General features: G+C 43.9%; 1 protein-coding gene across 3 annotated transcripts in view; it reads right to left on the reverse strand.

Moving 5' to 3' along the window:
• The window catches only part of Frmd4a (FERM domain containing 4A), a 611671-nt gene that overhangs the window by 455236 nt on the left and 139435 nt on the right, over window positions 1-17000 (reverse strand). Inside the window, exon 1 of one of the 3 annotated variants that reach the window (XM_052729400.1) lies at window positions 6832-7090. The exons of the other annotated variants lie outside the window; for them this stretch is intronic. Within the exon in view, the coding sequence (XP_052585360.1) occupies window positions 6832-6864 (33 nt within the window). The 5' untranslated portion in view covers window positions 6865-7090. Of the gene's footprint in view, window positions 1-6831; window positions 7091-17000 lie in introns of those variants that run through there. 3 annotated transcript variants of the gene reach the window in all.

The raw sequence follows: 17000 nt of genomic DNA on the forward strand, positions 1-17000 counted from the left end.
GAATGAAGTGGGATGGGACACAGTAAGCAAGTCGGTCTCAAGTCCCGGGGAACCTGGGAACCCAGGTGAGGTACAGACTCTCTCATGAGGGTTCCAGGCAGTGGAATGCTGGCAAATGATGGACAGATGGCTCAGGGTGGGGGTGGGGAACTCATTTCCAGGGTGGAGACTTCTGGGAGACTGCATGATAACCCATGTCTCCCCTTCTAAGACTGAAACCATGCAAAGGCAAAGCTGCCCTTTGTTAATTGACCAGATACCTCCTGGCTGACATTGATGCTGCCGGTGTTGAAACTTCCCACCCACCATAATCATTGGTTGAGAAAGGGTTCATTGTAACGAGGACTGGTTTATGCTTCAAGAACATCTGCTTTTCTCTGAGCCCCTGGAGCTGAGCCTTGACAGGTGACAGGTGAAGACCGTACCTGGCAGGGGGCTTGTGGGTTAGGTGAGGCTTTCTCTCTACATTTTAGTTACATCATACAGAAGACAGATCACCTGCTTTTCCTGCTCGTTCTCACAAGGACAGCTCATTCCAAGCATGAGATCTGCACTTTTGTGCATATTTACCTATCTATTTTTTCATGCATTCTTACTATTAATACTTACATTTGTTATGGTATACTGAAGCCTACTGCTTACGAATGGGTTTGCTTCTCACAGTGATCTGTGATATAGGTCCTAGTATCTAGAGTTGGAGAGATGGCTCAGTAATTAAGAGAATGTATTGCTCTTACAGAGGATCTGGGTTCAGTTTCTAGCATGGACAATGGGTACTTCCCAACCACCTGTAACTCCAGCTCCATGGGATCTGATGGCCTTTTTCTGGCCTCTGCTGGCACCTACACACACATGTTGCACATAAACTCACATAGGTGTGTGCATGAAAATAAATAAAAATTAGATTCTATTAACACATTTATTTTATACATAAGGAAACTGAGACTCAGAAGTGTCACACTGTAGGTGGTAACAGCTGGAGTCTGAACCCAGGTGGTCTAACTAGAATGGGCTATAGCACCCTGCCCATCACCTCTTTAGTAAGTTCTATTAGTGTGGCTCTGGGGTGTCCCCAAGAAGCCCATGTCATAGATTTGGTCCTACTGGGATGTGGTGGAACCTCTGAGAGGCAGGACTAATGGAAGATTTTAGCTCACTTTGGGGGAGGTCCTCAAGGGTACTATGGGATCCTGCTCTTTTTCTGTTTTTGACTTAGCAATGATGTGGACAGCTCTTCTCTACCCATACCATGACAGGTTGCCTTGCCCCAGTTCCAAGAGAAGTAGGTCCAGGAGATCACAGAACCTCCAAAACAATGAGTCAAAATGAACCTTTTCTCTTGACAAGTTCAACATCTCAGATCTTTGTCATGGTAAGGGAAGGCTGACTATCACAGGAAAATCTAACCAAATGAGTAGTTCTATAGCCCCAATTTTTTTTCCACAATTCGCAGAGCCTTTAACTGGGTCATTCTAGGGAAGAATAGGGTTGTGTCTTGCTTGATGAATTGAGTTCAGCAGTTCAACATGTAATGTACAGTAGCTCTGGGTGGGAAGACCTGATGCATGCTTCACAAGGACCCATGTCAGGCCTTATGGTAAGAATGGACAGCACCATAAAAGCACAGAATGCCTGCATCAGCTCCTCCTGGCTTGTCACCCAGAATTATATGTTCTTGGGTAGGATTATTCCTGACTGGCGTCAGAGACCTCTATTTTCAAGAATGTTTCAACCTTTCTTAGGTTAATATTTTGCTATTAACAAACATTTCCTTAAATTTCACCTAAACCTGTCATCCTTCAGCTCTAGTAAGTCCTCTTTAATTCCAGTCCTCATTAAGATGAAGCCCAGGCTGTCATTAGCTTGCACATAATCTTATGCATAGTGGTAGTCAGCAGAGCTGAAAGCACCTGTCAGGGTCTTCGTAGTTTTATCCTGCACAGGCTAAACCATGTCCTAGCTCTTTGTGTTTTCTGATTCATAGGGTTCTTTAAAGGAGAGGGTCCAACGTTTTATCTGAATTGATGCATCAAGTGTGAGGAATACAATGGATCATTTAAGGAATTATTCTCCGTGGAGGCCTGGTGAAGTTTTGGGCAGGTTTAGCATAATTTGAAATGACTTTAAGTATTTTACAATCTATGATAATTAGTCCAAAGAGCCACAGATTGACTGTACTTTTTTTGATGTCTATATTGTCTGTAATTTATAATTCTTACCATCTTACATCGATGCTGTGGGATGTCTTTCTTTCTGTATGCTGTGAATATGTGTAGCTCCCATTGGATAATAAATAAAGCTGCATTGGCCTATGGCAAGAAAGCTTACAGCCGGCGGGAAATCCAGGCAGAGAGACAGAGAGAAGAAGGGTGGAGTCAGGGGAGACACCAGCCAACACCAAAGGATCAACAAGACGCCAGTAGACAGGTAATGCCACGGTCACGTGGCAAGAATATATATTAATGGGAATGGGTTAATTTAAGATGAAAAAGTTAGCTAGCCAGAAGCTGAAAGCCATTGGCCATACAGTTTGTAATTAATATAAGCCTCTGAGTGATTATTTTATAAGTGCTGTTGCACCACGAGTGGGAGAGATTTGTTAGGACGCTGGAGAAGGCAGGACTGGAGAAATTTCTGGCTACACATCTATATCCTTAATGCATTTCCAAAACTGCAATATGACTCGGAGAGGACAGCTTATGGAGCTAGCTTCAGCTCACATGCAGCATGTATCCCTGGAAGAATGAGAGCTAGACTAGTGAGACATAACCCTTGCAATAATTTCAGTGTGTGTGTGTGTGTGTGTGTGTGTGTGTGTGTGTGTGTGTGTGTGTAAAAGGATTGAACCTAGGCCCCGATCATTCTACATAGGCTCTCTCTACCACTAAGTTATATCCTCTGCCCCTCAGACATGTTTCCTTTAGAAGCTCAGCTTCCACATCCCTTTAAATATCCCTTTCATCAAAAGGGCCACCCTTCCCAGAGGCTATTCTTTAGAATGTTATTTTATACCACAAATCAGAAGCCATCCCTTAAAAAAAAAAAAAAAGTGACTTTAATTCAGAAAATGATGCAATGTCTTTCTGTCTTGGAGGCAGAAATAAGACAGGTCCAGACACACCAAAATGTACTATCCCTGGGGAGTTATGTCATTATCAACCAGAACAGATATTAAAGGCAGCAGCATTGTAAGTATTCTTTAAAACTTCAATTAGCACATGAAATAGTTGTGACACTTTCAGAGTTAATACCCATCTTTTCTGGAGGGTTAACTCGGACCTACTTTCTGTTTATTGCATAAGCATTTCACAAACACAACTGGAATGGACTTTGGCCAGTCATTCCATTTTCTGCCCCCCCCTCCTCCTCCAGTCCCCCTCTCTTCCCCGCTCTCTCTTCGTCTTTTCATTTCTTCCTTCCTTCTTCCTTCCTTCCTTCCTTCCTTCTTCCTTCCTTCCTTCTTCCTTCCTTCCTTCCTTCCTTCCTTCCTTCCTCTGGCCTTCCCTCACCATTTTCATTTTCCTCTCCCACCTCTTTCTTCCCCTCTTTTACATTCTTTTCTTTCCCTCCCCCTCCCCTCTCCTAGCTTCACCTCCTTTTCCCTCCCCTTCCCACACCTACCCTCTTCTCTCCTTTCCTATCTCCCCCACTCCTCTTCCCTCCTCTCATGTCTCACCCCCCTCGTCCCCTTTCCATGCTACAGTTGTCTCCTTGCATTCACAAACACCAGGCTTGGCTGCGTTTCCCTGTCTTGTCCAGGCTATCACCCTAGATTTTACAGCAGGCAAAGAGGAACTCACAGAAACGAAGAACACCAGGCTGTTTCCCTGACTCATTCACTGGAAGCAATACTCAGAAGATGGAAGGGAGGGGAGTTGAAAAGGTTAAGAACTGAAGAGAGACATTTATAAGGTACACAAGGGCAATAAAGTATAGCATTATTTCCACTTTCCTTCATAGGACAAACAATCCAATCAGTTGGTGTCTCTTCTTTCTTTCCACCTTGCCTCTGCAAACATCATTTGCTATCTTCTGCATCCTATGCTATCACCTGCTAGGAGGCCAGTCAGAAGTACACCCACCAGCCCGTTGACTCTCCTAGACTGCTTTACAGTATACAAAAGGAAGACTGAGTGGTGGACCCAAGTGAACATGGCCAAAAGCCAGAGCTGTGCTTGAGACCTGTGTCTTTGACAATCCACTGTGATTAGGGGAAGCCAGCTGCCACCCTGTCTGTTTCTAGGTATGTCAAGTGTAAGCACCCACCCAGGAGACAGGGGAAGCTCAGGTGTCCTCCTAGAAATGGCCTTAATTTCAGCACGCACGACCATTTCGCCCATTCTGTTTTGCCACTTCCAGTGAATCTCATGCATATTTATGTGCCAATTATGCAAATCCCAAGATAAAAATGCATTAAGCACCCATGATTTAGGCTGGTTAAGTCTATTACATGGCATAATGAAATTACTGCATGATGTCCAGTTTATCTCAACACTTGCTTTAAATTGTCAGTAAGTTATTAAGTAACCACAACACACCAACATTTTGCTGAAGGAGGCGTCCTTTGTCTGCTCCTCCATGATCCCAGGAAATCAGAAACTTCAAGCTAAATCCTCATCAACAAGGGAAAACATTCCAGAACAGACTTAATAGGGCATAGTGTGATCAAAGTTTAAGAAAGGCAACACATTGTCAGTGTTCTAAGTCTCTGGTGAATTAAAAACAAAACCACTGGGTCATTTCAACAGCACAGGACTCAACAATTCAGGAAGCTGAGACTCAGGAAGGGGGGCTTGTTCTTGAGCCTCACACAGTCAGGTCTTGTTCCCCGAGTTGGCAGGGCTCACTGAAGGTTACCAAACTTACCAAATTCAAATGTAAGTTTGACTTTCAATGGGAAGGTATCAATTTCCAGAGTCAGAAATAAAAGCGATAAAAAGGGAACTCCCAGGAGCAATTTAAGCACACGTGCAGATCCCTTGTAACCTAGAAACTAAAAGATCTGAACTAGAGTCAATTTGGTATGTAGTAGTATTAGGTTTGAACTTTGGAAGGACCTAAGCCTCTAGTTTCAGTGCTTCCTAGATAACATGATGGCCAAAGAACAAGTCATGATGTGAATTCAACTGGTAAACATAATATATGCACGATCTGACCCACAGATATCCATTTCTCCCCCTACCTTAGCATGCCATTTTAATGGGCTCATTGCATGATTTGTGGAGTGTCTGGGCACTGTCTCATTTACATAGGGAACTCCCCTTGAAGTCTGTGAGAGTTGGACTTGCATGGGTTTATATATATATATGCTCAGATTCACAGATGTGCTCACCCCCGGCAAGAGTGTCAATCTGAGTACAGTTTGTCTGAGGCAGTAATTCCAGAAGTTGGCCAAATGAACAGATTACACAGCTATTCCACAAAGCATTCAGATCTCAGCTTGTCAATAAAGAGAAATAAGAAGCCAACTGCATTTGCCATTTTTCTCTGCAGCCATGAAAACTGCATGATCTCTGCATGCTTCATCCAGAGACGAGCATTTGGAATGAGCTGTCTGCAAGCAACCTGACCTCACCTAGGGAGGGAAGAACAACAGACCACCACAGGGGTCTCCAAGGAGATCTGCCAGCCAGCCAGCCAAGGGGCTGCAATTAGAATCTTTGTAACCAACTGTCACGGGGCTGTCCTTCTAATAAGGATGGTTATCAAAGGATGGGTGAACCCAGCAGAGATTCAGAATACCCCGCCCCCAATGATGTCGCGCTTTCATGCACAAGACCCCTGTTCTAACACTCCAGTGTTCTCTCAAAAGGTCACAGTCATGCTCTTTAACTAGAAGGAAAACAACAACAATAAAAACAACCAAAACCACTTTGTTGACAAAAGAGTCCATTTATATTTGAATCACAAGCCACACACCAAAGAAACAAGGTAAATCAAAGCCTGATCCTATGGTTTCACCACTGCTATCTGTTTCAAGAACTATTTGCCTCCTAAATTTTAAAATTAATTAAGAAAAGTAATATTGCTAGCATCATTTAAAACTTGTAACATCCATTCAAAGTTATGCATGGATTCCTTAGGTGTCTAACAGTCCTTTTTTCATCTGAGCTTACTATGGAAAATTCCATGTTCAAGGCAGCCCTTTCTCAAGTAAAAAGCAAACTCCAGCCAAGGAGAAAAATCGCTCGGCATCTCCAGGCTGGGATCAGTCTTGGGAGCTTTTTCTCTACACGCTTCCGGAACAAGTTCAAGGTGTGTTTGATTAGCGCTGCTCTGAAATCTCTTGTACAGGTCGGCGAGTTCTCTGAGAACACAACGGCTTCCAGAATGCATTAACCTACTTTCAATAGCGAGGCTTTCCCATCCTCCGGCTCTGAAACAGAGGAGGAGCCGAGAGGATGTTCCAGTGTGAGTTGGGCATGCTCTTTGCCTTAAATGCAGGACCCATCCTGCGAAACACCAGCGCAGCCAGAGAAATCGGTACTTCCTGCGAGCATACTAACAGCTGGAAGGGCAGCTCCGGTCCCAAAGCAAGAAGGATTGGAAATCCTGCTAAAATATGGCTGTCTAATCAACCGAGGGGCAAACTCATTTACTAAGATTCCCATTGTCCACGCTGACAGATGGCTCTCTCTTCTCCCCTGCTCTCCCCTTCCCACCGATCGCAATCTCCCTGCCTTGGAGGCAAAGCTTTTCTTTGAGAGGTCCACTTGCATTCGCCAGCCTAATTCTGAAATGAGACAAAAGCTCGCACAATCTTCCCTTTCACTGAACCTTTTCTGAACCGCCAAAGAGCATGCAAAGAAACCGGGGTTTAGTCCCCCTTACCTTGGTCCTCATCGGAGATAGGAGCCCTTCCATTTTGGCGGAATCCTCATGCCAGTTTCTCTCTTCTCCAAGTTACTCTGTCTGTGTGTCGTCCTTAAGCATCCCACATGAAAAGAGCCATGCCCGGAGCCGCCAGTGGCTCCGCTCTCCCGCTCTCCCGGGTGTCGCCGCTGCACCCAGAGCAATCTAACTTGAATCCCCGGTGCCTGAGAAGCGCTGCGCGGGGAGAAGTCTGTTCCACTCCTCGCCCTCTTCCCCCTCTCTTTCTTCTTTCTGGTGCTCTCTCCTCCCTCTCTCTCCTCCCTCTCTCTTTCCATAATCTGCCTACAGCTCTCTGTGTACCATGCTCACTTGACAAATGATCTCTGTCTTAGGTATCGTATTTGAGCCAAGAAAAGTGGTTTGAACAAACTACAGGGCAGCTCACCCAAACCAGAGGAGGCAAATGCAACGGAGCGCCTGATGGTCTCAGTCTCCCAGCTTTAGCAGGCAATGTGCTCTCCTGGGAGTGAGAGTATCACTGTATCCATCCATCCATCCATCCATCCATCCATCCATCCATCCATCCATCCATCCATCTTTCGTTTTAGGAAAGAGGGTCCTGCCAGTAACAGAACCAGTTGACACCACTATTCAGAAGGTTTTCTGGCCCATATTCAGAAAGCAGAGAAAGAAATCATCTCACTTATATATTTAAAAATAACCATTTGTTAAACCCAGTGACACGTCTGGACAGTGAACTGGAATTTTTGCTGTTTGACTGAGATGTTTGGACACATATCCTCCAGGAAAATTTAAAAATCAAATGTATGTATTCCATTCCTGAAGAGCTGACCTTTTAAACTTTGTGTGTATATGCATGTGTATATATGTGCATGCATGTATGGTGTGTGTGTGTGTGTGTGTGTGTGTGTGTGTGTGTGTGTGTTGTGTTGTTTAGGAGTTATATATGTGTGTGTGCTATAAGGAGTTGTGTGTGTGTCTGTGTGGTGTATGTGTATGTGCATAGTGTGGATAGTGTACATGTGTAGTGTGTTTTGTAATAGTAGTTATGTGTATATGTGTTTGTTATGAGGAGTTGTGTGTGCATGGTGTGGGTAGTATGTATGTGCAGTATGTATGTTGCAGTGGGAATTATGTGTACATACCTGGGTATGTACATGTGTGTGTATGTATGCGTGTATGAAATATTATGGTATGGTGAGGGTTTAGTGTGCACACCTGTGGTGTGCATATGTGTATGTGTGTGTGTGTGTGAGAGGGGGGGGGGTACTGTCCAAGATTAGCTGTCTCATTTAGCATTGTCAGTCTCTTAGAAAAAGCAGACAATGAAAGAAACATACCAAAAACCTGAAACTGGAATGTAATGAACTTGAAAAGATGTGCTACCTTTGGCTTGAAGGATTGCCTATGTGGTCAGAATTCAACACCTGTCTCTCAATGCATGAGTGCTGCATTGTACCCAAGAACATTCATGTCTTTGCAAGAGCTTGAGGGCATGTTCATACGTACATGCACTTGATACATGCAGCAGATGTGAACTCACCTAGGGGGTTTATAGCTATTGCCAACTAGCTGTATCTTGCTCCTGGAATGGAACGTGTCCCTCTCTTTAGCAGCTGCTCTTATACCCAGGTCCCAACACATCTTCACGGTGAAACAATCCACATATTATCCCCAGGAAGATGAAGGTGGACTCTCGTGCTCTCTCTCTTCCTTCACTGACACCCTTCACCCTTGTTTAACCCACCTTTCCTCTACCAATGCTCAAGGCCCTGAGCTAAAGAGCTTCCAGAATCTGTATCAACTCCCTTGACCCCCGACTGACCTCTATACCAACTCTCTTGACCCCCGACTGACCTCTATACCAACTCTCTTGACCCCCAACTGACCTCTATACCAACTCTCTTGACCCCCAACTGACCCCTATACCAACTCTCTTGACCCCAGACTGACCTCTATACCAACTCTCTTGACCCCCGACTGACCGTTTTGTCTGCACAGGAGTTCCTTATGTTCAGTGTTAGCTATTCAACTTTATGTCCCAGGCTGAAACTGCATTCTCACTTAGCCAAGTACCCACCTCTTTGTCCAGACTCTCAACATCCTAACAAATCATCAAGATACTGAGTATAAGACCCTGTCCTGATGTAAAAGAGTCCTGCCACTTCTAGGGGCTTCCAGACCTTCCTTCCTTCATGACTGCCTTAGATGTCACTTGGTCTTACTCAATATCCCAGTATTTGGAGTCTCCTATAAATTCTTTTCAGTCATTCCTCAAACAGCTGCAATGGACTTGCTGTATGCTGGGTCAGACCTCTTCTTGTTCCTAAAGATGCGGTGGGGACAGTGTAGCCTAAGACTTGGCCTCCACAGCCTTGTTGCAGATGTAACGCAAGACTCCACCAACCAATTAGACCCTCCCACCTGTGGCCTCACTCTGTGTATAAACTTCTGCCCATGTTACCGGGATTGCAGATCTGCTCCTACGATCTCCACTCGACTTCAAGGACTACTACCTGTGTGCATTTCTCCTTTCTGGAGATCACTGTCAGCTTTCTCCGAGGAAACTGAACGGACTTGTCTTCACAAGAGTTCAGTCCCTGGCCCCCATCCTCAATCCCCCTTGCATTATCTTCTCCGTACCTGTTCTCTGCCTGCCCACAGGCTTTATTTTGGGGGTGTCAGGGGAGAAACTACCTCCCCTTTATTCACGTCCCCAACTTCTCCAGAACATTGCTATGGCCTTGCTGGATTTCCCTGTCACTCCCTCACTCAGTGTGTGACACTGCACCTTCATTGTGTTTGATTCCTCAGTGACTAGAACACACTACATCCATTGCTTGCTACTAGGCACTAAACAAATCTGTTCTGGAACATTCTGCTTTGTTTTGCATCCCTCCTAGTCCTTGAACCCCCCTCACCAGCATTTCCAGTTCTCTCCCTGACCTGAGCTTTGGCATAGCTGCTTCCTTACTGTCTGGACTTCCCCAAGTGTTCTAAGTGGGTAGACAGGATGGAGCAGTGTCAGGGTTTAAGGGAAAGTGAGACTGATCCTCTTTTGGGCTGCTTGGTGTCTGACAGACTTCAAGAGTGGTTTTTGGAACCAGAACAGCCTCCCAGAGCCAGAGGAAGGGACTCTGGGAAGGAATTTTGAAACTCCTATATATAGCACCTCCAAGAGGCATGCAACTCTTCTGGTTGCCCATACTCCACTTCTCACACTCCGAGTCCCTGGAGGCCGGGGTAGTTCGCCATGTCGTCTTTTGCACTCTTTCATGTGTGTTTGTGTGCATGTGTGTGACGGTCTGGGGCTGATGTCCTGTCTTCCTCCATCCTTCCACACCTTGTTTTTTGAGACAGGTTCTCTCCTTTAACCCAGAGCTCATCTATTAGGCTAGTTGGCTGGCCAGTAAGGCCCAGGCTACCTCTCTAGCACTGGACTTATAATCTCATCCACCAGGACCTAGACTTTTTACGATTTTTTGCACAGGTGTTAGGGACTTGGGTCTTCATACTTGCACAGGAAACATTTACTCACCAAGCTTATCTCGTTAGCTTCTATTTACCACGCTTTTCCTGTAGTCTGTGCGGTTACAGAGAACCCTAAACTCCAGGGATGTGAAGGACCCAGAGCCTGTTTCTTAGCGTTTCAGATGCCCTGGTGCTCTTGCTGCCATTTCTGATGGTGGCTACTAAGCACTAACTTTGTGCCAGACTGTACTGAGTATCTTCCATATTAGAAAACCCACCTAACTCTTTTACTCTGCCCTCTTAGGGGAGATAGTCTTCTCAGTCATACTTTAAAGAAGTTTTACCTAAGTCACACATTCAGTGGAAGCATACACAGCACAGTGAAGCTAATCCTGCTACACTGGTCCCATCATCCCATTAAAAAAAAATCTTCTGTACCAATTTAAGGCATCCAAAGTGTTAAAAGCATATTTATTTTCTGTTCTTTAGTAGTGGGAGGTTGCAAAGTAAGCATGAGAAACTATTATTTTAAGTTGCTGCATTAATATTCAGTACCTCAACCATTTATTTATTCATGAAACCAATATTCATCAACAATCTACCACAAGCCAGGGCACTTATCAAGCAAAAGTTCTTGTCTCTCTCCAAAGAGGCAGTTATTTATAAAATGCAATGTCAAGTTATTGCCCATCATTCCCAAGCCCTTTAAATATCAGTGGCTGTTGCTCATGTGCAATGCATAAAGTGACTAAATATTTTGATGAGGGGAGGGACACCCAGGGAGGTGGGATCAGCTGTGGTAGACTTACAAACTATTTCAATCTGGCAATAAGTGCACACACCGATGATCTAGATAATGATCAATGTTTCAAAACTATTTAGCTGTGGAGTAACAATTTGCCCAGTTCCATGCCAGAGTTTAGGAACTGGGATGCTCTCTGCTTGCCGCCTCACATTTCAAAAGATACTCTACCTTCCAGAAGGGCAATATTGATAATCTGAGGTGGACCTGGTCTTAGGAGAAACAGGCAATGAATGTTAAACACGTGGAAACTGGCAAAAATCTGAATTAAATGGGTGCTGCTTTGAAAGGGAATCTCGGCTGGAATCCGGCTAAAGGGCTTTCCACTGTGAGAGGAGGGCTTCTTAACCCACGAGGAGAAGGGATGTCCCTGTGCAGGAGCCTCCAGCCAATGGCCGGTCCTTTGAGTCAATCTTTGTTTCCATTTGGATATGGAACACACACACACACACACACACACACACACACACACACACACACACACACACAGAGAGAGAGAGAGAGAGACAGACAGACAGACAGAGACAGAGGTAATAACTTCAAAGTAAACTTCTCCACACTAGAAACAGTTGTAAATGTCATGAGGGCCATTAGGCTTGTCACGCTCAGAAGGTCAGGCTTCTGTCTCTGCCACACTAAAACACTGACCCTTTGTCCTTAGCATCCTTGCCATCTTTGAGGTTAATTTCTTTATGTCTCTCGGAGTCTCTGGAGATCACTGCTCGCTGAACAATTAAGGTTCATTATGTGGGGCCTGCAATGCCCGGCTTTATAAACAGTTTTGCATTCATTACGGTCTGACAACCATTCAGGTTTTATCCTTGTCCTTCTTATTTACAAACATCCTCATTAACACTTCGGCTTTAGGGCAATCAAGGGTTGATGATAGCTTTCCAGATGAGTTCTAGATACCTTGAGTAACACTGAATGAGCTACTTAACTAATATGCTCCAAATCACCTTCCTGGGAACCCTGGCCCTCATCCTAACCCACACACACGTGCTTAGGCTTATAATTCCAACTGCCGTGAGTCACAAGGGAAGCCATCACTGACCACCTGAGAAAGGACTCAGGGAAAGCAGAAGTCAAGTCAAGTACTTGAATTTATTTGTGTCTGAATAAGGATAAACATTCTGTAAGTTGTTACCTTATGAAAATTATAGAGTAGTTGAGGTTCTTTTGAAGGGCTTTCATATGTTCCCTTTAAAGAATACTACAATAAATAATCCAATCCAGTATGGCAGGTATCAATTTCCCTTTTTACAAGGGTGGAGAGGGGAAGTGAAAGAAAGCAGTAGTTACTGAACCTTAACTATTTTTCTAGGGCTTACACTGGGTTCCTTTAAGTGGCATCTGGTTTTCTATTCACAAATACCTCATCCCTCCCTGCTTACCCAATAATGACCAGAGATGGGGAGAATGAAGGCTGGTGGTAAGTGGCATCATTTGGTCCATACATTTTATGTTACCTATGATGTTTGCCATGTGACTCTGCCACACTCTTTTGACTTCTCTGTGTGGCTCTGTGGCTTGCTTCAGATAGCAGGATAACTGATATGCTGAAAGCTTTGGAATGTCCATGGGGAAGAAACAGCCAGGCTAGCCTGCTGATCCCAAGAGGAACATGAAGGGTGATTTGAACCCATAGACTAAGAAGAAAGCCAACAACTCACAACTGAGCAAGGCTAGCCGTAGCTGCTGATCCCAGCCTCCATGATACAGCACTGGGCATTGTGTTTGTTATGCAACTCATCGGTTAAATGGCTAGCTCAAGACCACAGAGCTCCTAAAGTATATGCCTAGGGCTATAGCTCAATGGGTCAGATGTTCACTGTGTAAGCATAAGGACCTGAGTTTGGATCCCTAGATCCGACATAAAACGCTGTGTGTGGTGCTATGTACCTGTAACTTTGGTGCTGGTCAGGCAGAGTCAGAAAGATCCCTGGGCTTGCTGACCAGACAATCTAGCTGAATCAGTCCAGGTTCAGTGAGAGAGCTTGCATCAAAAAACTAAGATGAAGATTTTTCACACATATGTAAACAAGTGCATAAAAAATTCAGAGTGGATTTAGAATAGTAAGAAGCCCAAAGGTAGGTCTTCAACTCCAGATCTCAAATTCTTCCTATTCTCCCAGACCTGGGAAAGCTCACGGTATGGAATGATGGGCGACGTGTTTGTGAAAGTGTTTTCTGAGTCTCCATGGCCAAGTCTGCACCCCTAGACACATCCCAACACCTCCACGTTACTGACTACCTCATACAGGACTCAGTGTGTTTTGTTCATGATGTTCTAGAGTTGTGGCCAGCTGGGAAAACAGTGAGACAGTGCAGGGTCTTGGTTGATCAGCCATCTTGCCTTTATGGTTGTTTGGATTCTCTGCCCCATTTTCTACAGAACGGTGATTGCCTGAAGTTATCAGCACTTGGTACAGAAGTTAATTGGAATCTAGCCCTAGGAGACTTCTTCCTTGTGTGCTTTCCATCTCTCTGAAAAAAGTGCCACTCGGTGGAGAAAATAGAAATGCTTCTTTTTTTTGTCGTTATCATAAAAACTTGAGCTGGAAATAGGTCTTCATCTACTCCCATGTTTGTTGAAAATACATAAAAGACAGAGTGATTTTTCTGAAGCTTTTGAAAAGAGGTATTTACACTTTTTTTTTTGCCTTTAAGACTTTCCATAGAAGTGCCTTTGTTAGAACAGAGAAACCCAGAAGCTGTTGCCTCTCAGACTGTTGCTCCAGGGATTTCCCGGAAGACATTTGGAAAGTGATGATGGAAGAGGAAGCTGAGAGATGGCATCTGGTAGACCGGAAGCTGGCATGCCTCCTTAGCCTTCTCCACCCAGCTCCAGGGAAACATGGGAAAAGGGAGCATTGTTTGAGTCCTTTGGTGTTTTTTGGGGTAGATGCTGCAAAATTCCCAAACAAGAATTTGTGCTGAAGGACATTAGATAAGAAAACACTTTCGTTTTGGTTAAATGAAAATGTGCACATACATACACATTGTGTGTGTGTGTGTGTGTGTGTGTGTGTGGTGGACGGAGGTTATGCTTTGGATGCAAAGTGCCCCTCTCAAGATTATGCACATGAACTGGTTGTCTAACTAGCAGAAGGCAGTTGCTGGGAACAGGATTGAGAGGGATGCCTGCTTCATGTTCCCACCTGAGGTCTACATTTCCTGGTCAGTCAAGATGTGAAGAGCCTCTGTTATATACTCCTACTGCCTAGACTACCATGCTCTCTCATGATAATGTGTACTGACGTTCTCTCCAATCATGGACCAAAATAAGTCCTTCTTCCCTTAAATTGTCAAGTATTCTGTGACAATAAAAACTAATTAATAAGGGATATAAATGAGCTATTTCAACAGTACATGTATACATTGCTAAATGATTACTGTAGAGTATTTTTTTTTTCTTGATAAGTCTGTCAAAATGTTTAGGAATGGTCAGGCCCTACATAAATCATTTTCAAGTTTCACTTTCTTACCTGTGTTTCTCTTCCTACTAAGAGGCAATCCCAACACTACAGCCAAATTGCCCTCATCTTTATCTAAACTCCCAGGTTGATTTTTTAAAAAAAAGGCGGTAGCAATCTTAAGATGGTGAGAATCCACACACTTGGGGTTTCTGAGACTTCTCAGAATCCTCCAGCTGTATAAACAGAACAAGAACTTAGTTCTCCAATGAGCCAGGCCTAGCCTTGGGATGTGTTAACGATCCATTAACCACTAGGCTCACCTAAGTTTGGTTCTGAGATGTTGTAAGCTGACCTCAAGCCACATGCATGAGTGGAGAGCCTACTATGGCACGTCAGGCTCAGCCACAGGCTCTGTTCGGAGGCCACCAAAATGAACTATAGTGCTTGCAGTTTTTGAAGAACTCCAAGGATTAGGACTGCCAGGGGCTAAGACAAATGGTTCAAATTATGCCGGACAGAAACTAACAGAGAGAGTTCAACAATGAGAGTGGAAACAAAGGTTGGAATGGGATTCATTTCCCCTGAAATTAATGCTTCACACAGAGCGCGAGTCTTTTGTGGTAGGGGGGTGCTGAAGATCGAATCCAGGTCCTCGTGAACGCTAAGCACACACTCTTCCACTGAGCTACAGCCACACTGCATTCCCATCCGTGAAGCTGGCTTTGCTCTGTTAGGCTGTAGGGCTGTCATGATGGAGGGATGGAGTCATGGCGCTGAGAGAGGATCTAAGAACAACTTCTATGAAAAAAGCAGAGGCAGAAAATGTCTGTAGTTCTTTTTATTTTATTATTATTTTATTTTATGTACTTTATTTTATTTTTTATATGGGCGTTTGGTTATGGGTGTTTGGTCTGCATGTATATATGTCCACCATGTGCATACCTGGTGCCTAAGAAGGTCAGAAGAGGATATCAGATCCCCTGGAACTGGGGTTACAGAAGGTTGTGAGCTGCCATATGTGGGTTCTGGGAATTGAAGCTCTTAACCACCAAGGCAATTCTCCAGCCCTGGCAGAAAATATCTTATTTCAGAACAATAGGAAGCAGTAAGATTCAGGAGTACTGATTTATGAGTGACCTCCAGGTCATAGAGTTTCACACCCTATTTTTCTTAATTTAAAACTTAATTCATACCTTGCACTGAATACCTGAAAACATTTTTATGCCATATATGAAGGAAATAATAGGGTTCCCTTGCCATCATTAGAAATCTCTTGAAAATTGTGCACTAATTTATGAAAACTGCAGGAAATTCTTTTATATTAAAAGCTCCTTTTAAGTTATTTAATTTTAGAAGTTAAAATAAAATAAAAATCCTATATCATATTTTGCAAGGTCTTTAATTAAACTACTGGGATTACCTAATGGAATTTGGTTTAAATTATGACTTTCTATACAATAAACATCTCTCTGTGCACTATTTATAAGACCTGATTAATTTTTCAAACTAATTCTGAATCTTTTAAAGCAGGATTTATTTGTTTAGTGTAGGTGTACAAGCCTACATAAGTTTTTTGTATAGTACATACACACTGGTGCCCAGGTAGGTCAGGAGAGGGCACTGGACCCCAGGAGCTAGAGTTACAGGCTGTGAGTGGCCATGTAGATGCTGGGAACAGAACCCAGATCAGCAAGTGCTCAGTCATCTCCCTAGCCCCCTACTACTAAGTCTTAATTTTTTTGCTCAGTTTCAACTGAAGGCACAAAAGAAAGTAATTGTGCAATTGGATTTTTTTACTGAGTTGAGAAAATGACATTAATTGTGGGTGTTAATGGGAACTGGGGTGAATTGCTTTTCTCTTTGTTGTGACCAACTATCCGACAGGAAAGGCTTATTTGGGCTGCAGCTTTAGGGTACAACCTGTCATAGTGAGAGAGGGTGGCATCTTGAGTGGCTCCTGACAGTGGAGACAAGCATAAGGCTGCTTGCTCACATCTATGTAGCTCAGAAAGCTGAGGAAGATGATGCGCATGCTTAGTGGACTCTCTCCTTTCACGCTTTTTGATTTAGTCCTGGATTCCAGCTCACAGAACGGTTCCACCCCGTTCAGGGTTACAGCCTTAATTACAGCCCCTAGAAACATCTTCAAAGACAAATGGGGAGATGTGATTCTAACTCTATTAGAGCTGTCGATGAAGACCAACTATCACGGCCTCTTTTATCCAAGAACTTGGAATGAATTCTGTTTATGTGAAAAATACCTTTACCTTGATATTTAAATGTGTCCCTTAAAAGTGAAAGTACAATCCTGTTATTTTCTATGAACAGAAGAAAAGGCCCCAGCGCCTGAAGCCACTGAGCTGACTGGATTTTCATCAGCCACAGGAAAGAAATATTTATGCCTTCTTTTTAATAAGAAAGGAATTTCCTCTCTCAGAACCTCAGCCTTAACCTAAGGAATCAAACTTAAGATG

The sequence above is a fragment of the Peromyscus californicus genome, unplaced genomic scaffold (genome assembly GCF_007827085.1).
Source record: "Peromyscus californicus insignis strain IS unplaced genomic scaffold, ASM782708v3 Scaffold_8__1_contigs__length_139910024, whole genome shotgun sequence".
Taxonomy (NCBI): Eukaryota; Metazoa; Chordata; class Mammalia; order Rodentia; family Cricetidae; genus Peromyscus; species Peromyscus californicus.